We start from the raw sequence: 24497 nt of genomic DNA on the forward strand, positions 1-24497 counted from the left end.
AATGATCTCTCTCTCTGAGTTTGGGCAGTGTGTCTTTTAAGGAATTTGTCTACTTTATCTTTTTTCAAACTTATGGGGTAATCCACAGTCCATAGTCCATAGTGTGTGTGTGCTTGTGTGTGTATATATATATGTATTTTTATTTTTATTTTTTTGCTTTTTAGGGCTGTACTCAAAGCATATGGAATTTTCCAGGCTAGGGGTCGAATTGGAGCTGTAGCTGCTGGCCTTGTCTGTGAGCTGCACCACCGTTCACAGCATTGCCAGATCCCTGACCCACTGAGTGAGGCCAGGGATCAAATCCAAATCCTCATGGATACTATTTGAATTCATTTTTGCTGCACCACAACGGGCATTCCCAGTATTATTTCTTATAATCCTTTTAACATCTATTGGATTGATAAAGATAACCCCTCTTTTGTTTTTGATATTGATAATTTCTGTCTTCTCTCTTTTTCCTTTGTTAGCCTGGCTATAGGTTTATCAATTTTATTGATTTAAAAAAAAATCATCTTTTGGTTTCATTGATTTTTTTTCTTAATGTTTTCCTGTTTTCAATTTTATTGATAATTACTCTAATTTTTATGATTTCTTCTACTTGAATTAACCTTAAATTTCTCTTTTTTCTCTAGTTTTTTTCAGATGGAGGCTTAAATTATTGATTTAGATTGCTCTTCTAATATATGCATTTTAATCCTGCGCTTGTCTCTCTATGCACTGTTTGTGCTGCCTTCCATAACTTAGATATTTTTAGATTTTTCCTGGAGACTTCTTTGATCCTAGAAGTGTACTGTTCAATTTCTAAGTATTTTGGAATTTTCCTTTGTATTTCTGCTCTAATTCCATTGTGGTCTGAGAACATAATTTTTCAATTTCTTTTCTTTTTAATTTGTTAAGACAAGTTTTAGAGCTGAGAATGTGGTGTGTTTTGATAACATTCCATGTAAACTTGAGTGATTTGTATATTTTGCTGCTGTAGAATGGAACACTCTATAAGTGTCAGTTAAATCAGATTGATTGATGGTACTGTTCAGGTTAACTGTACTCTTACTGAATTTCTGCCTGTTTGTTCTATCAATTACTAGAAGAGGGGTATCGAATTCTCCCACGAGTTGATTTGTCGATTTCTTCTTGTATTTCTGTCAATTTTTGTCTCATGTACTTTGATGCTACTTTGGTAGTTGTGTATTCATTAAGGATTGCTGAGTCTTCTTAGAGAATTTGGACCCCTTTATTTTGATATAATGCCCCTCTGTGTCTCTAACAATTTTCCTCACTCTAAAATTTGCTTTGTCTTAAATTAATATGGCTTTTTTTCTTTTCATTAATGTTGGCCTCGTATGTCTCCATTAAATAGGTGTTATTTTTTCACTCTCTCCATCTCCGTCTTTTATTTTTATTTTTTGAGTTCTTTCATGTTTAAAACAGTTTGACTATAGTTCATTATTTTATTTATTTATTTATTTATTTATTTATGCTTTTTAGGGCTGCACCTGCGGCATATGGAGGTTTCCAAGCTAGGGGTAGCATCGGAGCTGTGCATGCTGGCCTATACCACAGCCATAGCAACGCAGGATCCAAGCCAAGTCTGCGACCTCCACCATAGCTCACAGCAACGCCAGATCCTTAACCCACTGAGCAAGGCCAAGGATTGAACCTGTGTCCTCATGGATGCTAGTCAGATTCGATTCTGCTGAGCCACTACGGGAACTCCTAGTTCATTCTTTTTAAAAAAAAATTTTATTATAGTTGATTTTCCTTCTTTTATTTTTATTTTTATGTATTTATTTATTTATTTATTTTGGTTTTTAGGGGCACCTGCGACATCTCCCATCTCTGTACTTTAATTGGCATATTTGGACCTGTCACATTTAAAATGATTATTCAAGTAGTTTGAATGCTTATAACTGTTTTCTATTCATTGTATTTGTCTTTCTGTCCATTTTTTCTTCCCTTCTTTTTCTGCCTTTTCTTTTTTTTTTCTTTTCTTTTTATTTTTTTTTGGCTTTTTAGGGTCGCACTTGCAGCATATGGAATTTTCCAGGCTAGGGGTCAAATCGGAGCTACAGCTGCCAGCCTACACCACAGTCACAGCAACACCAGATCCAAGTTGCACCTGCAACCTACACCACAGCTCACAGCAACGCTGGATCTTTAACCTAATGAGTGAGGCTGGGGATTGAACCTGCATCCTCGTGGATACTAGTCAGATTTGTAATCTGAGCCACAATGGGAACTCCCTGCCTTTTTGGTTTTAACTGAGCATTTTGTGATTCCATTTTCTCATATCTCTTAGTATATCAATTATACTTCTTTTAAAATACTTTATTGGTTTCTCTTGAATTTACTATATAGTTACAACAAGTCACATCCATTCTAAATCACATCATGCTTCAGGGTTAGTTCATACATCGTATCACAGAATCTCACTGATTCCTCCCTTCAGTCCTTTTTAATGCTACTGTTGGTCATTCCACTTCTCCACTTTCTGTAAATCACATAGTTGCTATTATTACTTTGAAAAAATGGCTATTTCTTAGATTAACATAGAGTAGAAAAAAATTATTTTTTATTTTATTTTAGTGCCACACCTGAGGTATATAAAGTTCCCAGGGTAGGAGCTGTATTGGAGCTGTAGCTGCCAGCCTACACCACAGCCCCAGTAATGCCAGATCCGAGCTGCATCTTCGACCTCCCCCACAGCTCACAGCAATGCCAGAGCCTCAACCCACTGAGTGGGACCAGGGGGTGAACCCGCATCCTCATGGATCCTGCATCCTCATGGATTCCTAGACGGGTTCGTTACCACTGAGTCACGACAGGACATCCCCCACAAAGAATTTTAAATTATTGTACTTAAATTTATTCCTTCTCAGGTCCTCTTCCTTTGTTATTAACTAAGAAGACTTGGTTGTTTTTTATTCTTTGTAACTTTTTTTTTGATAAATGTATTGTCATCAGGTTTCTTCAGAGAAACAGAACCAATAGGCTGTGTGTGTGTGTGTGTGTGTGTGTGTGTGTGTGTGCGTGCGGTGTATTTTTATACATATAGGGAGAGACGGAGTTAGATTTATTATAAGGAATTGGCTCACACAATAATCAAGGCTGGCAAGGCCAAAATCTGCAGTGTGGGCCAGCAGGCTAGAGACCCAGTAGAGCTGGTGGTACAGCTCCAGTCTAAAAGCAGTCAATTGGAGAATCCTTTCTTAACTCAGGGAGGCCAGTCTTTTTTTTTTTTTTTTTTGTCAGACCTTCACCTGAATGTATGAGGCTCACCCACATTATGGAGGGGAAACTGCTTGTCTCAAATTCTCCAACTTAAAATAAAATGTTAAGGAGTTCCCTTGGTGTTCAACAGGTTAAGACTATCTGACGTTGTCTCTGTGAGGATGTGGGTTCAATCCTTGGCCTTGCTCAGTGGGGTCAGAACCTGATGTTGCCACAAGCTGCCGCATTAGTCACAGAGGCAGCTCGGATCTGGCATTGCTGTGGTTGTGGCATAGGCCAGCGTCTGCAGCCCCCATCTGACCCCTAGCCTGGGAACATCCAAATGCCACAGGTGCAGCCATAAAAAAAGTAAATAAAAATTAAAAGAATAAAATTAAAATGTTCATCTTATCCTCAAACTCCTTCCGGATTGACACATAAAATTAATTGTCACAGTATTATATAAATTCCTGTAAAGATTTCGCCATTTTTAAATTCAACATTTTCCCTAGAGAGTTTGGGTAAAAGTCTTTTTACAACCATTTTGATTAGCATAGGATGGATTCTTTCGCTCCGATGCACAAGTCTGCTTTAAGCTCAGTGTATTCTTCTCTTGCACCCCTGATTATTCCCTGAGTAAAATAGTCCATCCATCCCAGTCCTTCCACAAGACACTATTTTATACACATTGCTCTCTGTTGAGTATCTTTTATGTTTAAAATCTTCCAGCCTTGGATTTCCTGTCGTGGTGCAGCAGAAACGAATCCAACTAGGAACCATGAGGTTGCGGGTTCGATCCCTGGCCTTGCTTCCTTGGTTAAGGATCTGGTGTGGCTGTGAGCTGTGGTGTAGGTTGCAGAAGAGGCCTGGATCTGGCATTGCTGAGGCTGTGGCACAGCTCCAACTGGGCCCCTAGCCTGGGAAATTCCATATGCTGTGGGTGCGGCCAAAAAGAGCAAAAAGAAAAAAAAAAAAATTCCAGCCTTGGAGTTTCTGTCATGGCTCAGCAGAAACAAATCCAACTAGTAACCATGAAGTTGTGGGTTTGATCCTTGGCCTCACTCAGTGGGTTAAGGATCCAGTGTTGCCGTGAACTGTGGCATAGCTCACAGATGCGGTTCAGATCTGTGGCTGTGGTGTAGTCTGGCAGCTGTAGCTCTGACTCGACCCTAGCCTGGGAACCTCCATATACCAAGGGTTCAGGTCTAAAAAGCAAATACAGTAAAATAAAATAAAAATCTTTTGGCCTCCATGGGCCTCCTGGAAACTCCGTGTTGAATGTGATATTGTGTCTTTGTTTTTTCAGAACTTTCACAGGCTACCAGAACCCAGAGGAACAGAGCTCAGATGAGCAGTTTTTTAATGAGCTGATTTTCAGGTTCTTCAGAGAAAATAAGGTGGACATTTCAAGTGTAATAACACAGCCCTTTCCTTTCCTTATGGGCCTCCGGGACCGGAGCTTCATCCCTGAGCAGATGTATGAAGTAAGTGATGGGAATTCCCTGTTCAGTACCAGCTGTGCGCTGCATTCCGCCAGACTTCAGGATGCAATGAGCAGGGTAAAGGGCCTCCTGTGAATGGGACCTTCCCCATCCTGTAAGTTAGGAGGTCACAGGAGAAGCAGAATCCCAGACAGCCTTCCTTCCTCTGCGGTAAACGAGGGAGGGGCATGGCACTGGGGCTGTGGCAGCGTTGGTAATGCAAGGGGGACTTAGACACAGAGCATCTTAGGTGCATCTGCACAGTATAATAACAGTAACAAAATTAAAGCAGATGCAACATGTCATCACAAAGTCCTCTTCCTTTATACACTTGAACATGAGGTTATTGAAGTCAGAGAAGTTGTGTCCCATTGGGGTAAATTTGGAAGGAGATCCTTGCTGCTCTCCAAATCATTTCTTGTTCTTTAGACATTACTGGATGCGGAAGGCAGGTGACGGTGAGCAATGGGTCTTTCTGGGAATAGTGAGGACAAATCTTCCTTTTGCTTTTGATTTTCTTTGCCCTTTGGCCATATTCACAGCAGGGGAGAGTGGTTGCCTGGTTTCCTGGACCTTTTCAGGCAAGGTCAGTCCTGGGGGAGGGCCGTGGTCACTGTCCAGTCAAAAAAGTGGCCTCTCAACACCAGTCTGGGTCACACCTGAAGCATCCTGGCCATACTTTTAAAACCCCCGCATGACATTCAACCTTGAACTCACTTTTATTCTTCAGAATTGCTCTTTTATGCCGTACAGTAGGACCCCATTGTTTATCCATTCTCAATGTAATAGTTTGCATTTACCAACCCCAAGAAAAAGAATGCATATATATATATATATATGGGTCAATATATAATGAGGTCAGTATATTATCCAGCAGAAATTGACACAACACTGTACATCAACTATATTCCAATAAATAAAATTGCTCTCTTAGGTGGACATCAATGTCAGAGAAGCAGGTTCACAAAATAATAGTCTGTTTTTATGATGGAGGATACTTAAGAAATCATCCAAATATGTGTAACATTCTAACATTTCCCAAGAGAACAATTAGACTATTTATAATTTGGGTCTCCTATAATCCATACTACATCATTCTCCATTCAATATTTTTAAGCACTTTCTGGAAGCATGCAGAAATCTAGTCCCGGTGGAGAGAGTGATGTATGATGTTCTCAGTGAACTGGAGAAGAAATTTGACCGGACAGTTCTGGAAGCTCTATTCAGCAGCATTAACCTGAAGGCCTATCCTGACTTACATCAGATTTTCAGAGACTTCAAAAAAAGTAAGTAGAGCTTCCAACAGCTTTCAGGGGGTGCAGGTCCACTTTTTTCCTTGATTCATTCATTCACTGATTCATTCATTTACTCTTCATTATATTTGAGAGTTATTTTATTTTATTTAAACATTTTTTTTTTTTGCGTTCCCATTGTGGCACAGCGGAAATGAATCCAACTAGGAGTCATGAGGTTGCGGGTTCGATCCCTGGCGCCTCGCTCAGTGGGTTAAGGATCTGGTGTTGCCGTGAGCTGTGATGTAGGTCTCAGGCGCAGCGCGGATCTGGCATTGCTATGGCTGTGGTGTAGGCTGGCGGCTACAGCTCTGATTAGACCCCTAGCCTGGGAACCTCCGTATGCCACGGGTGCAGTCCTAAAAATACAAAAAAAAAAAAAAAGAAAAAAAAATTTTTTATTAAAGTACGGTTGATTTACAGTGTTGTGCCAATTTTTTTGCAATGCAGCAAAGTGACCCAATCATGGGTCAGGCAGAAAGAGAATACAATGGTGAGGAAAACACATATGGCCTGTGTCCTCATGGAGCTTACACATGGCAGGGGTGACACACTTTTAACCACGTAATTTCGCAAGTGATCACTCAGCCAGGGCCTGAATTTGGTGCTGAGAAACACAGGGTTTGAGTCGCTACTTTTTCAGAGAAGGCATGGATTATATTCATTTATAGGAAAGGAGGAAGCTCTTTCTGATACCTACAGACAAGTTCAAAGGTGAAAATATGTTCTTTGTACTAAAATATTGGTCATTCAGTACAGTCCTATGCCAACTTACTTCTCCAAAGAGTAGAGAAGTCACAGGCATCACATACCCATGCACTGGGGAGTGGGAAGCATGTGAAAGCTACAAGGTGGGAAAGTCCACTTTGTAGGTGGACTTGCAGAACCACATAGTTGAAAAACAGAGGGTGGGTAGACTCCTCTTGGAAGCTTGTTCTGGCCAGGAGACTTGGAGGGGAGTTTCCTGTACCAAGGAATTTGAAGTCTATTTTGTGGAAAATAAAGAGATAGGAAAGAATTTTTAAGCAGAGAAAAAGTCAAAGAAGTCGGTATACAGAGTGGGATGTATTTATTGTGAAAACCCTATCTCGTAAAATAATACGAGCGATCTCATTTCCACAATGCGATATGTCTAAGTCAGAAGAAGGAAGAAAGGCAATCAAATTCTTAGCCACAAATTTCAGATCAATATTATATTTGGAATCAGAATGTCCCCAGGCCACAGGTAGGGAGAGAATGGAGGTTATTTCCACTGCCCACATCTCAGGGGCTCTGATCCTTTCTCTATTCTGTAGAGATCTCCCTCCCAAGAACCCAGCACTCACATCACACGTGTTAGTTTCCAGGGCTCCCTGTGCTGTGTTGTCCTATACCGGAGATTCACCGCTGCCCCAGGGGGGCTGCACTGCCCACTGCCCTGCCCAGCGCCCCTGCCCACCTGCCCCAGGAGAGGTAGCTGCTGGCGCCTCCCAGATCCTGCTGTCCACAGGAGTAGAGGGACAGCCACCCAGAGCCAAGAAGCAGGAAGAAGGTTCTGAGAGGCTCCCTGCCCCCATCATTGAAACACCTGCCCTTGGGGCCTCCTTATGTTCTCTAACCCTCTTGCCCACACAGCGTTATACACCCCCCCCCCCCCGCCATGTACTCCTGCAGAGTTGGCCTGGGCATGAAGTCAGTGTGTTCTGGGGTGGAAGAAGCTTCTCCCCAATGCCCCGACCACTCAGTGGGTATTGCCCCCCAGGAGGAGCACTCCTGCCCCCTGTCCTTCTTGGCCAACATCTTTCTCTATTCCCTGGGTGTTTTTCTCTCATATCTTGCCCTGGGCTTGTTTCCTGCCTCTTGTTATCACCTTCCGGGTCACTGGTACAGCTATGGTAATATTCACCTCCCATCTGTCGTTCAGAAAGTGTCTTTCCTTTGTTTTCTGCGTCTCTCCCTACCCCACCCCCCGTCCCACCCGAGGAAGTACAAGTTCCTCTTCACTGCTACGTCTCTTGTAACAAGTTTATCTTCCCTCACCTGAGATCTTTTTTTCCTTCCTGCTACCTCTTTTCCTTCTTTTAAAAATCTCCATCTTTGAAAGTTGGGGCTTTTCTTTTACAGTGGAGGTCCATTTCTCTGTAAACATTTATACCTTCTTCCTGAAGCAATCCCTCTGCTTCTTCCCCAGTCCCAGTTGCAAAACACCTTCCATGTATACTATTTATTTTAAATTGGCTTTCCCTATTTTCTGATCAATGTGTGTAGAATTTATAAAACACAGTCCCTGTATAGTGTTTATTTTAAATCGACTTTCACTGTTTTCTGATCAGTGTGAAGGGGGTTAACCACTGTTCACAACTTTTCCACCACCCACTCTTTTCCATGGCTTGAGAGGGGCATTCCATGTGGAACCACTATAAAATTCCAGGAGCACCATCAAGTCACAGATCATGTGAGACACTGAAGCCCAGGGTCCCCTGAGGGCTGGAAGCTTCCCCCCGAACTATGGGAGCCAAGAATGTGCCTGGACGTGTAACTGTGAGATGCAGCCTCGGAATCTCTGACTGCCTTTCCTTTCTCTTCTCAGTGATTCTTGAAAACTTCAACTACCAAATCACGAATGAAGGAGAGACAAAGGACATGATCAACTTACAGTTGGGCCGTGAACAAGGTAACTCTGACCCCATGGAAGCTCGTTTTCTCATCCACAAAGAGGAAAGGAGAACAGAGATTGGGGACTGAGCTCGGGGTGGGGGGGGAAGAGTGTCCCCTGGGGAGGGAAGGTGGCCAGAGATGGTGAAGCTCAATTAGCCAATCAGATCTGGAATCCGAGAATATTTCCAGCAGTTGTGCCAACTAAAAAGATGCCCCAGGAACCCAAGAGAGACGCTCTCACTGCAACCATGAGGCAGAATTAAGGGGGAGAATTGACATCAGTAAATGTGAGTGAGGAGTTCAGTGGCTCTGGGAAGGAGGGAGGTTTGGTCCTATGCGACAGCATCCAAGAGGAAGCCTTTTGGGTGTCGAAAGAAGGCATGTCTGTACATATTGCTCAATAAAGGAACAGAAAGGAAGAGAATGAGCAGTACTTGGGTGCAGAAGAGAATGTGGAAGAAATGGCATTGTGTAGAAAAGAAAGAATGGAAAAGGGAAGGAGTAAACAGGGGAGGAGAGAACAAAGGAAGTGATGACTTTATGGCAATAGTCACCACACCCGACTTGCACGGACCACCAGACACAAGGTCAGTGCTTCGCATGGTCAATCTGTTTAATGCTCGCATGTGCACCATGTACTTTTGTGGGGTTTTTTTCTTTTTTTTCTATTACTCAAATGAATTGATCACATCTGTAGTTGTATAATGATCATAACAATCTGATTTCACAGGATTTCCATCCCACAGCCCAAGCACATCCCCCCACCCCCCAAACTGTCTCCTCTGGAGACCATAAGTTTTTCAATATCTGTGAGTCAGCATCTGTTCTGCAAAGAAGTTCCGTCTGTCCTTTTTTCAGATTCCACATGTCAGTGAAAGCATTTGATGTTGGTGTCTCATTGTATGGCTGACTTCACTTAGCAGGATAGTTTCTAGGGATGCTGAAGAAGATACAAGACATTGGAAATAAACTGGAGGCAAAGATGGATAACTTACAGGAAACACTGACCAAAGAGATACAAGATGTAAAACTTAAACAAGAAGAGATGCAAAATACAATACGATGTACTTTTGTAACCAAAGCACCGTTTCCAGCTTTTTAATCATCCTTCCATTCATAGTGTTACTAATGAACTAATCATTAATTCTAACATGTAAGACATACATTGAGAATTATGATTTCTCACTAAGTTGCTATAACCCAGATGTCCCTTTACATGTGGCATCTAACTTAATTCTCATAATGATCATAAAGGGGAACTGCAGCTGCCAGCCTCCACCGCAGCCACAGCAATGCCAGAGCTAGCTTTGTCTGCAACCTGCACCACAGCTCACGGCAATGCTGAATCCTTAACGCACTGAGCAAAGCCAAGGATCAAACCTGAATCCTCGTGGATACTATTCGAGTTCGTTACTGTGGAGCCACAGTCGGGGGCTCCCTGTTATTCCATTTTTCAGGAGAATAAACTGAAATGTGAGGAATAGTTACTGATTCAGTGAGTAAAACAGCCTTCAAGTCCAAGTGACATCTTCATTCTTAAGCCAAATGGTCTACAATAAATTCAGTATTTTTTTGTTTTTGTTTTTGTTTTTACTTTTTAGGGCCACACCCATGGCATATGGAGGTTCCCAGGCTAGGGGTTGAATCAGAGCTGCAGCTGCCAGCCTACACCACAGCCACAGCAACATGGGATCTGAGCCACATCTGCAACCTACACCACAGCTCACGGCAATGCCAGATCCTTTACCCATTGAGTGAGGCTGGGGACCCAACCCGCATCCTCATGGATACTAGGTGAGTTTGTTACTGCTGAGCCATAACGGGAACTCCTAAGTTTAGTTATTTTTTCAAGTGTTGACTTTTTCCTTGGAAATGACCAATGTAAGAATATAAATGGCTTTGTAGCATGCCATTAATTTGTATCCTTTGATTTGGATTATACCTTGGGTATTACACATTTATGTAACATATATTTAATAATCATACTTATTCTTTTGAATAAAGACAAATTTCTAAAGGTATAAAATGTCCATTAAAAAGTACAAGGTAAATAAAAATATATTTAGAGATTAATTAACTACTACAATGAGAATGGGGTGGTGGAAGGATTCATGATAGTTATCAGTACAGAGCAAAAGTTTCATCAGGAAGGGAAGGGGAAACAAATTCTTTAATCTTCCTAATGGGATGTAGATGACACCTACCTAGAGCTAGAATCGCAGAGCATGTTGGTGATGGAGCATAAAGGAAGACGATTCATCTAGTGACCCAAATGGTGCAGTAAAAACAGGAAATGACCCATGAACATGCCCAAGAATCTGAACAAGCAGTAAGGTTGACTGACAGTGCAACGTTTGCCTGGATGACTGACTCTGAGTGACATAGCATATACAGGGAGGGAGTAAGGGGGGGTATCATGAGTTCATAATTCAGAAAAGAGGCTCTGGAGTTCCTATTGTTTCTCAGTGGCTAAGAACCTGAGAGAGTGTCCATAAGGATGTGGGTTCACTCCCTGGTCTCTCTCAGCGAGTTAAGGATCTGGCATTGCAGCAAGCTGCAGTATGGTTTGCAGATGCTGCTCGGATCCAGTATTGCCATGGCTGTAGCGCTGGCTGCAGCTGCAGCTCAGATTTGACCCCTGGCCTTGGAACTTCCATATGCTGCAGGTGCAGCCATATAATGAAAAAAGACACACACACACACACACACACACACACACACACACACACCACAAAGAGACAGAGAGGGTAGGACACTGGAATAGCATAGGTATAAATAATTAGAAGGGAAAACTAGGGGGACAAAGGAACAAGAGCCAGAAGCCTCACTGGGAAAGAAAGAGGCAGAAACACAAGGTGATGGGAGTGGCCAAGGGGAGCAACACCTTCAGAATTAAGGATCCGCAATCATTCCTCCAGGAGAGGCAGCGATGGGAACAGGACAGTAAGGAGAAATGTGAGAAATGGAGAGAAGCAGAGTGAGTTGTTAAAAGACTGAGAAAGAGGCAGAGCAGACATGGAAAAAGTTTATCTCCTCTCCTACTTTACACTATCCACACACATAGTTCAAGCTGGATCACAAATCTAAAAGTTAAAGAAAAACTTCTAAAAGAAAACACAGGAGAGTATCTTTGCAAATTTAGAGTTGGCAAAAATTTGTTATATAGGACACAGAAAGCAGGGACCATAAAAAAAACAACAACTTGGTAACCTGGACTTCATCAAAATTAAAAACTACTAATCCAAAGACATTATTACAAAAAGGAAAAGTGAGGTATTAGACTGGGAGAAAATATTGCCGTACACATATCTGATAAAGGCTTGTACCTAGAGTGTATAAGGGACTCCTAGGAATGAATAATAAAAGGAAATACCACCAATTAAAAAATGGACAAAAGACTTGAACAGATATAAAATGCCCAATAAGAACATATGCAAACTATATAATCTCATTAGTCACTGGGAAAGTGCAAATCAAAGCCACGATGAGCCACCATTCAAATATTAAAATTGCTAAAATTAAAAATACTGACACTAAATGTTGGTGAGACTATAGATTAATTAGAACTCCTTCATGTGTATTGCTGGTAGGAATATAAAGTGATATGACTGCTTTGGAAAGCTGTCTGGCAGTCTTTTACAAAGTTAAATATAAGCCATGGCCCACCAGCCCCACTCCTAGAAAACATATGTTTACACAAAGATTTGTACAAGGAAGTTTATTCCTAATAGCTAAAACCTGAAACCAATTCAAATTCTCACCAATAAGAGAGTAAGTAAACAGTGATATATTTATAGAGTGGAATACTATTCGGCAGTATAAAAGGATGAACTACTGGTATTTGTAACAACATGGATGAATCTCAGAAACCTTATGTTGAGCAAAAGAAGCCAGTCACAGGAGGGCGTGCTGTATGATCCCACTGATATGAGCATCATTACAGACAAGCAGAGTACCAGGAAGGAAGGACCCATCAATGGTGACAAAAATCAAAACAGGGGTTGCTTACATTGGGTGGAGGTTCCCATTCTTGACTGTGATGGTGGCCACGCAGCTGTCTTACACATATGCATTGAAATGAGAAAGAGGGAAGCAAGTCTCTGTTGGGCCTCAGGTGGGGTTCTTGGAACTTGAACCTCAGGGTTCAGCTTGAGTACACCGAGGTCCCTTCTTGGGATACTGTCTTAGTTCTGTCATTTTCTTGTTGGCTCTCTTCAGTGCCCCTGGAACGTGCATCTCTCCAAATGAATAATATAAGAGGGTTAGAAGATACACCCAGATTACAGCCACGTGACAGACAAGGTAACTATCCTTTAATTTATCAACTTCATATTAAATCTTTGTTTTCTTGTCTTCATGGAAGCAAAGCCTACCTCCTGTCTCCTGTCCTAGGGCTCTGCTAGTCCTTGCTTCTCCTACCTTCTCAAAGATGCAAAAGAGACAATGAGAAAAGGAATCTGAGTTCCTGAGTAGATAAAATATCACTGATGGAGAATATAAAAAGAGAAATTGGAGAAGGTAGATAGGGTGTAATATATGACAAAGTATGTGGATGGATCCACTTTTCCCAAAAAATGTAAAAGCCCACACTTCCAGGTTGGGATAGGGGATAATTTTCAAATAATTTCACAGAGCAATTAAGAGGAATTTGGAACATGACGCCATGTCAGGTTCCTGTGGGAGAGCTGGCCAGTTGGAAGTCCCTGGTACTATAGTCAGAATCCAAGAGGAGAGGTTTGGAGATGATGGGAGAGGGGAACTCAGAGAATGAAATCACACAGAGAGACAAAAGTTGAATAGTATTGGTACATGGAGGTCAACGTAAAGGGAGAGAAACAGAAATGGAAATGAAGCAAATGTAAGACACAGCAGAGAAGAGACAAAAAAATCTTCTAAGAATCAAAGCTCAAAATTGAGAGGGAAAAATAATGGAAAGAGAAAGAATGAGAGGAAAATACATACTAAGAGATGGGAAAAGTCAGGGAGAGGTACAGAGGCAACTATGTAGCGAAAGAATTGAAGGAGAATGGATAGAAAATAGATGGAGAGTAAAAAGAGGATGAAAGGGAGGAAGGAGCACATCAGGACATTGTTGGTTTGTGGTAAGAACACTGGATATAAGCAACTTTGGGCACAAGTGTTGGCTTGTGCCACCACATTAGCTGTGAGTTTTCAGATTAAATTGTCCTTAACTGTCAGAGTGGCACTTGTATAGTACTCAGATTGCAATAACCCTCTCCCTGAATATTTCAATGGTTTTTTTTTTTTTTTTTTTTTTTTGCTTTTTTTAGGGCTGCACTCACGGCACATGGAGGTACCCTGGCTAGAGGTCTAATCAAAGCTACAGCTGCCAGCCTACACCACAGCCACAGCAACGCTGGATCCAAGCCATGTCTGCAACCTACACCACAGCTCATGGCAATGCTGGATCCTTAACCCACTGAGCAAGGCCAGAGATCAAACCAGCAACCTCATGGTTCCTAGCTGGATTCGTTTCTGCTGCGCCATGATGGGAACTCCTCCAGTGGTTCTTAAGATCAAATCTCCACTCTCTACTATCTTCAGAGTACACTTACCCATGGACCTGAAGACCACGATCTATGAGATACCTGTCCTTGGCACTTCAGAACTGAAAGTAGCATCTTCATTGCTCAAGCTAGATCTAACTTCTCTTCTGCACTCATGTCTCAGTGATGGATCACTATTGTCTCATTGTTTTGAAAGTTGGAGCCCTAGGAGTCATCAGGACCCCTCTTACCCCCAAACGCATGCCTGCTATATCCAACATAATCATTTCTCTTCCAGAATATCCTTCTGGCACATCTCCAATCCAGATCACTAATCCAGGTCTCTGTTACGGTTCTCAAAGCAACAGTTCTGTTCATGACCCTCCTCTAACCTTGCTCCAATCAAATGTGTTATTTGCATTTCAGCTGGATGGGACATTTGAAAATGAAAATGAAATTGTGTTATGTTCCTTTATACCTTCTGAATACACTAAAGATTAAATAAATATATCTCTGAGTGCCACCTAAGGTCACATGTGATGAACCCTGGCCTGTTTTCCCAGCCTTATCACCTGCCTCCTACAATATTAATTCAAGACAGGATAAAGTTTTCCCCGCAATAATTTAATTTAATTTGTTTTGTTGTTGTCGTCTTTTTGCCTTTTCTAGGGCCGCTTCTGCGGCATATGGAGGTTCCCAGGCTAGGGGTTGAATCGGAGCTGTAGCCGCCGGCCTACGCCAGAGCCACAGCAGCGCGGGATCTGAGCCGTGTCTGTGACCTACACCAGAGCTCATGGCAACGCCATATCCTTAACCCACTGAATGAGGCCAGGGATTGAATCCAAGTCCTCATAGATGCTAGTCGGGTTTGTTAACCACTGAGCCATGACAGGAACTCCTCTTTTTCTTTTTCTTGTCTTTTTTTTTTTTTTTTAATGTGAATCTATTCTGGGTTCTCAATCCTTGTGTGTTTTTTTTAATTTTATAATGATTTTTATTTTTTCCATTGTAGCTGGTTTACAGTGTTCTGTCAATTTTCTACTGTACAGCAAAGTGACCCAGTTACACATACATGTATACAATTCTTTTTTCTCACATTATCATGCTCCATCACAAGTAACTATATATAGTCCCAGTGCTACACAGCAGGATCTCATTGCTTATCCATTCCAAAGGCAATAGATTGCATCTATTAACCCCAAGCTCCCAGTCCATCCCACTCCCTCTGCCTCCCCCTTGGCAACCACAAGTCTGTTCCCCATGTCCATGATTTTCTTTTCTGTGGAAAGATTCATTTGTGCCATATATCAGATTCCAGATATGAGTGATATCATATGGTATTTGTCTTTGTCTTTCTGACTTAGTATGAGAATCTCTAGTTCCATCCATGTTGCTGCAAGTGGTATTATTCTGTTCTTTTTTTATGGCTGAGTAGTATTCCATTGTGTATATATACCACATCTTCCTAATCCAGTCGCCTGTCGATGGACATTTGGGTTGTTTCCATGTCTTGGCTATTGTGAAAAGTGCTGCAATGAACATGCGGGTGCATGTGTCTCTTTTAAGTAGAGTTTTGTCCAGATATATGCCCAAGAGTGGGATTGCTGGGTCATATGGTAGTTCTATGTATAGATTTCTAAGGTACCTCCAAACTGTTCTCCACAGTGGTTATACCAGTTTACATTCCCACCAGCAGTGCAGGAGGGTTCCCTTTTCTCTACACCCCCTCCAGCACTTGTTATTTGTGGACTTATTAATGATGGCCATTCTGACTGGTGTGAGGTGGTATCTCATGGTAGTTTTGATTTGCATCTCTCTAATAATAAGGGATGTTGAGCATTTTTTCATGTGTTTGCTGGCCATCTGTGTATCTTCCTTGCAGAAATGTCTATTCAGGTCTTTTGCCCATTTTTTCCATTGGGTGATTGGCTTTTTTGCTGTTGAGTTGTATAAGTTGCTTATATATTCCAGAGATGAAGCCCTTGTCGGTTGCATCATTTGAAACTATTTTCTCCCATTCTGTAAGTTGTCTTTTTGTGTTCTTTTTGGTTTCCTCTGTTGTGCAAAAGCTTTTTGTTTGATTAGGTCCCATTGGTTTATTTTTGCTCTTATTTCTGTTGCTTTGGGAGACTGACCTGAGAAAATATTCAGAAGGTTGATGTCAGAGAGTGTTTTGCCTATGTTCTCTTCTAGGAGTTTGATGGTGTCTTGTCTTACATTTAAGTTTTTTGAGCCATTTTGAGTTTATTATTGTGCATGGTGTGAGGGTGTGTTCTAATTTCATTGCTTTGGATGCAGCTGTCCAGGTTTCCCAGCAATGCTTGCTGAATAGACTTTTGCTATGAGGCCACCATCACACTAATTCCAAAACCAGACAAAGATACCACCAAAAAAGAAAACTATCGGCCAATATCTTTGATGAATATAGATGCAAAATTCCTCAACAAAATCTTAGCCAACCGAATCCAACAACATATAAAAAAGATCATACATCATGACCAGGTAGGGTTCATCCCAGGTTCACAAGGATGGTTCAACATATGCAAATCAATTAATGTCATACACCACATTAACAAAAGAAAAGTCAAAAACCATATGATTGTCTCAATAGATGCAGAAAAGGCATTTGACAAAGTCCAACATCCATTCATGATCAAAACTCTCACCAAAGTGGGTATAGAGGGAACATTCCTAAACATCATCAAAGCCATTTATGACAAACCCACAGCAAATATAATACTCAATGGGGAAAAACTGAAAGCCTTCTCACTCAAATCTAGAACAAGACGGGGACGGATGCCCACTCTCACCACAGCTATTCAACATAGTTTTAGAAGTCCTAGCCACAGCAATTAGGCAAACAAAAGAAATAAAAGGCACTCATATAGGAAGAGAAGAGATAAAACTGTCACTGTATGCAGACGACATGATAGTATACATAGAAAACCCTAAGGACTCAACCCAAAAACTCCTTGAACTGATTAATAAATTCAGCAAAGTAGCAGGATATAAGGTTAACATTCAGAAGTCAGTAGCATTTCTGTATACCAACAATGAAATGTTAGAAAAGGAATACAAAAATATAATCCCTTTAAAATTGCACCTCAAAAAATCAAATACCTCGGAATACACCTGACCAAGGAGGTAAAGGACTTATATGCTAAGAACTAAAACTTTAATTGAAGAAATTAAAGAAGATGTAAAGAAATGGAAAGATATTCCATGTTCATGGATTGGAAAAATCAATATTGTAAAAATGGCCATGTTACCCAAAGCAATCTACAGATTCAATGCAATCCCTATCAAATTACCCATGACATTTTTCACAGAACTAGAACAAACAATCCCAAAATTTATATGGAACCACAAAAGACCAATCCTGAGAAACAAAAACCAAGCAAGGGGCATAACTCTCCCAGACTTCAAGAAATATTACAAAGCCACAGTCATCAAAACAGTGTGGTACTGATATCAAAACAGACAGACAGACCAATGGAACAGAGTAGAGAACCCGGAAATAAACCCTGACACCTATGGTCACTTAATCTTTGACAAGGGAGGCAAGACCATAAAATGGGAAAAAGAAAGTCTATTCAGCAATGCTTCCTGTAGATTTGGAAAATTTTCAGACATAATTTCTTCAAATATATTTTCAAACCCTTTTTGTTTGTCTTCTCTTTCTGCAGTTCCTATTGGCCCGCTTTATATTATCCCATAGATCTCTTATATTGCTTTCATGGTTTTCATTTGGTTTTCTGTCTACTGTCCTGATTGAGTGATTTCCATTATTCTCTCTTCCAAGTCACTAATTTGTTCCTCTGCATTATTCATTCTGCTCTTTAGTGCCTTTAGCTCAGTTTGTGTCTCTACAAATGAATTTTCTATTTTTTCTATGTTCCTCCTTATATTTTCTATTTCCTTTCTAAGGGAATCTGCATTATTGTTCATATCTGCTCTTAATTCCTTGATATTCAGCTTTAATTCCTTTAGTATTTTCACTACCTCCCTTTTGAACTCAGTGTCTATCAGACTGCAGAGGTCTGTTTCATTGTTTGCTGCTTTGGGTGAATTCTCCTGTTCTTTTAACTGGGGATCGTTCCTGAGCTTCTGCATCTTACTTGTGTTTTTCTTTTTCTGTGAGTTTAGGGAAGCCAAACTATAGTCTTGGAGGGCTATTTCTAAGCAAGAGCACCCCTTTGTGTTTTGTGGGGATTATTACTTATTTTTGGCATGGGAGTTTGAATATTTGCTGTCTTTGTCTTTGGTGTGAGCAGGCTGTTATATCTAGGGTGCTGAGTGTATTTCCAGGGAGAAGGAGGCAACAGGTATGGCTAGTAGTCAGTACCTGGTTTCTGGGCTCATTCCTGCAACAGGACCTGCAGGAATGTGGTGCAGGCTACTTCTAGTTGCAGGGCCCTGGGAACTGGTAATGAGCCTCGGCAGATTTACAAGGTGCCCAGAGCATTTGGCAGCAGCATGATGTGTGAGTTCCCAGGGTAGTGTTCGATTGCGATGCTCTCCTCTGAGGTGATTGGAGCCACAAGTGGTGCCTGTTCAGGGACTCCTAGTGGTAGCAGGCCACGCCCACCTCTGGAGTCAGCGATAATTACAGTGGTTTGCCCCCTCCACCTGCAGACCATGCAAGAAGCACCATGTCTCACTTAGTCCACATAGGAGGTGCTGCACAGTCTGCTCCTAGTTGCAGGATCCTGGGAAGTGACAGAGATCAAGCCTGTGGGCACTGCCCAGAGGGTTTGGCACTGGCAGCAACAGGGCCGGTATGCTCCCAGGGGTGTGACAGCAACAACAGGTGGTGTTCTGTCACAATGCCCTCCTTTGTGGTGCCCTCTGAGGTGGTTGGGGCTGCAAGTGGCTTTTGTTCCGGTATCCCCAGTGGTGGTGGGCCACACCCACCTCTGGAGTCAGAGATAACTGCAGTGGTTTGCCCCCGCCACTTGCAGACCACGCAAAAAGCACCCTGTCCCACTTAGCCCATGAAGGAGGTGCCACACCAGCTGCTCCTAATTGTAGGGTTTGGGGAAGGGACAGTGATCAAGCACCTAGGCGCTGCCCAGAGCATCAGGCAGTCGCAGCTGCAGGAAGGGTGTGTTCCCAGGGTGGTGAGATCAACAACGTGTGGTGTTTGGTTGCCGTGCCTTTTTTTTTTTTTTTTTTTTTTTTTTTTTTTTTTTTTTTTTAAGCCAACTCCTGAGATGACTGGGGCCACAGGTGGAGCCCACTCACAGGCCCCCAGTGGTGGCAGGCCACACCTCCCTCTGGCCTCCGAGACGACCACCGAGGTCCAACCCTGCTGCCTATAGATCACACAAGAGGCACCACATCACACTTAGCCCCCTGCTGCCCTTAGCCTACACAAGAGGTTCCTGGCCACCTGTAGCCTGCACAAGAAGCACCCAGTCTCCCGTAGCCAGAGCAAGTGGCTTCTTACCACCTGTAGCCTGCGCCAGAGACACCCAGCCCTCTGAGAGCCCGCGTGTGTGTGCACAGGGAGATTCCTATGGCGGTCTGCCCCCTCCTCCTCTTGCCCTCCCCAACAATGGTGCCTTGACTCTCCTGCAGGCCCAGACCTTCTCCTTGGTTCCCTCCACTGTGGTGTTCCATTCCCCAGTCCATAGCACACTGCTCCCCCACCCATGGCACAGTGCTCCTTAGCCCCTTAGGCTGTCCCCACACAGCCAACCCCAGTCCTCTCCCTGGGACTGACCTCCAGAACCTGAGTCTCAGCCCCCAGCCCCCACCTGAGCATCTCAGGCTGTGCTGTCTGGGCCAGTGGCTGAGATGATCTGTGTGGCTCTCACTCTACTCTGCCCTCCTCGGTCCAGCTGCTGTGCTTTTCTTGGCAACTTTGAGGTCCCTCCTTCTCCGCTGATCTCCCCGTTGGTTAGGTGGCTTCCCAGGGTTATGGGTTTCTTTTCCTCTTCACAGCTCCCTCTCAGGAATGCTAGTCCTGTCCTGATTCCTTTTCTCTCTTTCTCTCTTTTTCTTTTGTCCTACCCAGTTATGTCAGGAGTTTCTTGCCTAGAGTTCCCGTCATGGCTCAGAGGTAAATGAACCCGACCAGTATACATGAAGATGTGAGTTCAATCCCTGGCCTTGCTCAGTGGGTTAAGGATCTGGTGTTGCCATGAGCAGTAGTGTAGGTCACAGACACAGCTCAGATCCTGCGTTGCTGTAGCTGTGGCGTAGGCTGGTGGCTGTAACTCCAATTGGTCCCCTAGCCTGGAAACCTCCATATGCCATGGGTGTGGCCCTAAAAAGACAAAAAAAAAAAAAAAAAAAAGAGTTTCCTGCCCTCTTTGGAGGTTTAAGTTCTTCCTCCAGTATTCAATAGATGTTCTGTGTGAGTTGTTTTACATGTAGATGTGGTTTTTTGATGAGTTTGTGGGAGAAGGTAAGCGTGACGTCTTACTCCTCCTCCTTCTTGATCCGTCTTTCTCCAAATCTGTTTCAGATCTGAACTTTTCATATACTTTCTGCCTCGTTCAGTGTGGTTTTCACATTCCACTCCCCTCCACTTTACCTCCTCACTCTAGTCAAATCCTATTTAAAATGTAGTATCTCACTATGTTATATATAGCAGTGTGTATGTCAAGCTCCAAAATAGATAGATAATAAGGACCTATGGTTTAGCACAGGGTGATTTGCTCGATACTGTGTAATAACCTATATGGGCAAAGAATCTGAAAAGGAAGCGATATATGTATATGTATAACAGATTTACTTTGCCACACACCTGCAGCTAACACAACTTTCTGGGTCAGCTATACTCCCTCAGGGTGGGGGTGGGTGGCTTTCTTTAGAGAAATCTAGAAAGAACAAGTTGAGAGACAAAGGCTAGAAGAGAAGGAGCAGCATCAGAGAAACAAGGGGAAAAGTTGCAGGAACAGAAGAGAAACACACCAAGAGAAAAAGAAACTCCAAGAGGCATCAGCAGAAGGAAACAGAGGCAGAGATGAATAAAATAAGCGGACTCAAATGGGAAAGGAAGTAGACAATGTGGTATAAGCAAAGGAAGATATTCCTGTGATGGGTGCATTTCTCAGCCTCTAGTGAGAGGTGCTGAAGCAAAGCTAAGCATTAAGTCAGGTTTTGGGGGGTGCTCAGGACCATTCCAGTTTCTCAGGATTTCTTGGTTTTCTTGGAGTTTTCTTGCTGTGATTCCTTCTTGGTCATAAACCGAGATGTCTATGAGATTGCATTCTTTTCTGCAGGGGTCAGCAATGCCCTGTTGGAGACCAGTGCTGGAGAACAGACCCTGGAAACCTTGAGATCCCCACAAAGATATTGGCCAGGTACGGAAGTGAGGAATTGCCAGCTGAGGGTGTCAGGTAGCTGAACTCACAGCTGGTGTTCTTGATGCCTTTTCCTCTGAGCATGCTCCACAGTCAAAAGATCCGGTGTGTCCTGGAATCCCAAGTCCATAATGATGTAAATAACATAATAATAACATAAATGTTCCTAAGTGCGTTCTAGCAGCCACGTGCTGGAGAAAGGTGAACTTTCACACCTGTTAATAGTACAGACTTGAGTTTACACCCACCCATCCTTTTTCTTCTCTAGAGAAGAAAAGTATTATTATTTTTTATTTTTAAGACTTTTTTTTAATTTTATTTTTTTAAGGCTGCACCGGCAGCATATAGAAGTCTCCAGGCCAGGGAATGAATCCAAACCATAGCTGTGACCTATGCCACAGCAGACATCAAACCTGCATCTCTGCAGCGACCTAAGCCACTGCAGCTGGATTCTTAACCCACTGCACCATGGCAGGAACTCCTATTATTGTTTGTTTATCATGCCGTTATTTTGTGCCCAACTTTGGAAAATCCTGAAAAGAAACATGGTCCTTCATATCAATTGCTCTCAAATATAAATTTCAATTTTCATCAACTATTATTTATTATGTTACTATGATTTTCAAAGAATTTTGGTAAACAAGATGTCATATTTATCTCCATGAAGTTATGGGTATAAAGCATAAAACTGTTATGCATTCCTATGTTATAGATAAAGAAACAGAAGCACTGAAGTATGTAAGGTCTTTTACCAGGTCAAAGCAGTGAAACAATTGAGGACAGAAGCATCCTTTTTTTTTTTTTTTTTGAAAGTTTTATTGAAGTATATTTCATTTACAAGGCTGTCATAATCTTTGACGTACAACAAAGTGACCCAAAGTCATACATATATATGTATCCATTCTCTCCCATATTCTTTTCCCACATAGATTATCACAGAATACTGGGTGGAGGTCTCTGCTACACAGAAGATCCCCTTTGGCCAATTGTTACACCTACCTTAGTGAGCATATGCCAGTCCCAAACCCGCAGTCCCTCCCTCCCACCAGAACCAGCATCCTTGATGACTCATGTGGTGACTGTGGGGCTGTCAGTTGGGCAGAGTTGAAACGGGAGACCCCAGGAGGCCCTTAGGTATCATCAGGGGAGTGGATCAGAGCCTGTGCAAGAAGATTCTCATCCAACAAATATATTTCAGTGGTGAGAGCAGGGGAAAGGAGAAAGAGATGACAGGACCGGGGCATGCCATGAGAGATGAAGAGACCTAGAAAGAAAAACCAAGCCACTAACAGGAGCGATAAGGTGCACCGAAGGGCAATGAAGATAGAAAAGATGGGGGGGAAGCCCAGAGAACCAAGGAGACGTGTGTCCGCCACGCCACCGCACAGAGAGGACAGTGTGCGGGGGCAGAAAAATGAGGATAAAAGTGATGGAGGGATAACAAGAAGGAGAAGAGGCAGAGCAAGACCCATGGGTCGTAGGTGAGGTCCAGGGAGCCACAGCCTCTTTTTCTCAAAAAGAAGCTCACCTGAGCTCTGATCTCCAGAATTCAGCACAAGCACCCCTAGGTCTGTTCCCTTATCATCATGTCTGGTCATTTCTGTGCTTCCCTTCAGTTTTCGGTGAGCACAGCACTCTTCGAAGGATGAACAAAGACAATTCTGAAGAGATGCTCAAACTGCATCCAGATAATGGGGGAGCTAATTATGATTTGTGACCAATTATCTCATTAAATTTGTGTGTCTGTAGACAAGGGACACTTTCTTTCCTTCCTCCAAGCCCAAACAAATATTTCTACTCAGCCTCTGGTTACTTTTTTCAGGTGTGTGGGAGGCAAGGGGAAAGAGGGGCTGAGGGCTTCTGGGCAGAGAATTTAAAGACACAGAATAATGAAAATGCTGCAGACCGGCACCAAGTGGAGTTGCCTAAGTATGCCAAATTTTATCTAAAAGTATGTGGAATCTAAATACTATTGGGTTGGCGTTTGGAAGGAGAGTGATCATTTTGAACTTACTTCCCAGGATTGCATACAATTAGTGAAATACTATGTACCGGAGAGATGAGGAGGAAGTGAGGTAAAAGAATAAATAGGGAGATAGTGGAGCAAAGGGATAAAGAACATCGCAGAGGAGAAAAAAGACAGAAATGGTGCACGTCGGGGAGAGCAAAGAGATCCACATCTTCACGGTGCAGGTGCAGTCGTGTGGAAACAGAGCTCAAGTCTCTGTCTTACGTTCCTGTTTCTCTCTTTAGTGTCCTGCAACCCCGCAGCTCTACCACGTGGTAAAAGAGGAAAATCAGAAGAAACGCTCGGGTGGCTCCCTTATAATAAAGAAGGTAATTAGAATTTAAATGACCTATTATCCAGTTAAAGCTCGATTTTCCTGTCAACATAGAGGTCCCCAGTTCTAGAAAGCAACAGGATGAGAGACAAAGAGAAAAGACAAAGCTCAGTGTCGGGGAAGGAAGAGGGAGAAAACAGACAGGGGAAAAGAAACAGACCTTTTCTCGCAGATTCCAACAGCGAGATACTGAGGTAAAGAAGAAGCAGAGGGGTGTGGAAAGGGTGAGAATGAGAAAGAGAAGAAGGAGGGGGGGACAAGGTGAGCGGTTTCTCATTGTCTCCATCAGACTACCGGATGGCGCAAGCCCCCTTCTTACCGTCACAAAACCTCAAGACACAAGAGTTCACACTGTTGTAACCTCTATTTTATGGTTGGGGAAATGAGGCAGAGAAAGGCAGAAAAGGAAGGGTGGGCACCAGCATCCTGGGTGTGTCCCTGAAGGTGACTCTTGTGTGAAGCCAGGTGGCAGTCAGGGTGGGGCCATGTGGTTGGAAAAGGAAGAGGAAGCTCAAGGAGTTCTGCAGGTTTCCGAGGGAGGGAGCAGGGTCACGGAGAAGAGTGTTTTTCTTTCTTTCTTTCTTTCATTTAAAAATTTTATTGGCATAGAATCGACTTACAAATCTGTGTTAATTAAACAGCAAAGTAGCTCAGTTAAACACATGAATATATCCGTTCCTTTTCAGATTCTTTTCCTAGGTAGGTTATTACACAGTAT

At 42.7% G+C, this 24497-nt stretch overlaps 1 protein-coding gene and 1 long non-coding RNA gene across 10 annotated transcripts in view; both read left to right on the forward strand.

Annotated features, from left to right (window-relative positions):
• The window catches only part of SP140 (SP140 nuclear body protein), a 66868-nt gene that overhangs the window by 7000 nt on the left and 35371 nt on the right, over positions 1–24497 (forward strand). For all 9 annotated transcript variants that reach the window (XM_021075644.1, XM_003133706.4, XM_021075645.1 and 6 more), the window contains 6 exons: positions 4514–4691; positions 5806–5974; positions 8550–8633; positions 12836–12919; positions 21357–21437; positions 23691–23774. In XM_021075644.1, the coding sequence (XP_020931303.1) occupies positions 4514–4691; positions 5806–5974; positions 8550–8633; positions 12836–12919; positions 21357–21437; positions 23691–23774 (680 nt within the window). The remainder of the gene's footprint in view (positions 1–4513; positions 4692–5805; positions 5975–8549; positions 8634–12835; positions 12920–21356; positions 21438–23690; positions 23775–24497) is intronic.
• Positions 8663–9698, forward strand: LOC110257073. Its single transcript, XR_002339248.1, has 2 exons — positions 8663–9204; positions 9476–9698. It is a non-coding gene; the product is annotated as an uncharacterized LOC110257073 (long non-coding RNA).

Source organism: Sus scrofa, chromosome 15 (assembly GCF_000003025.6).
Source record: "Sus scrofa isolate TJ Tabasco breed Duroc chromosome 15, Sscrofa11.1, whole genome shotgun sequence".
In the NCBI taxonomy this organism is placed as follows: Eukaryota; Metazoa; Chordata; class Mammalia; order Artiodactyla; family Suidae; genus Sus; species Sus scrofa.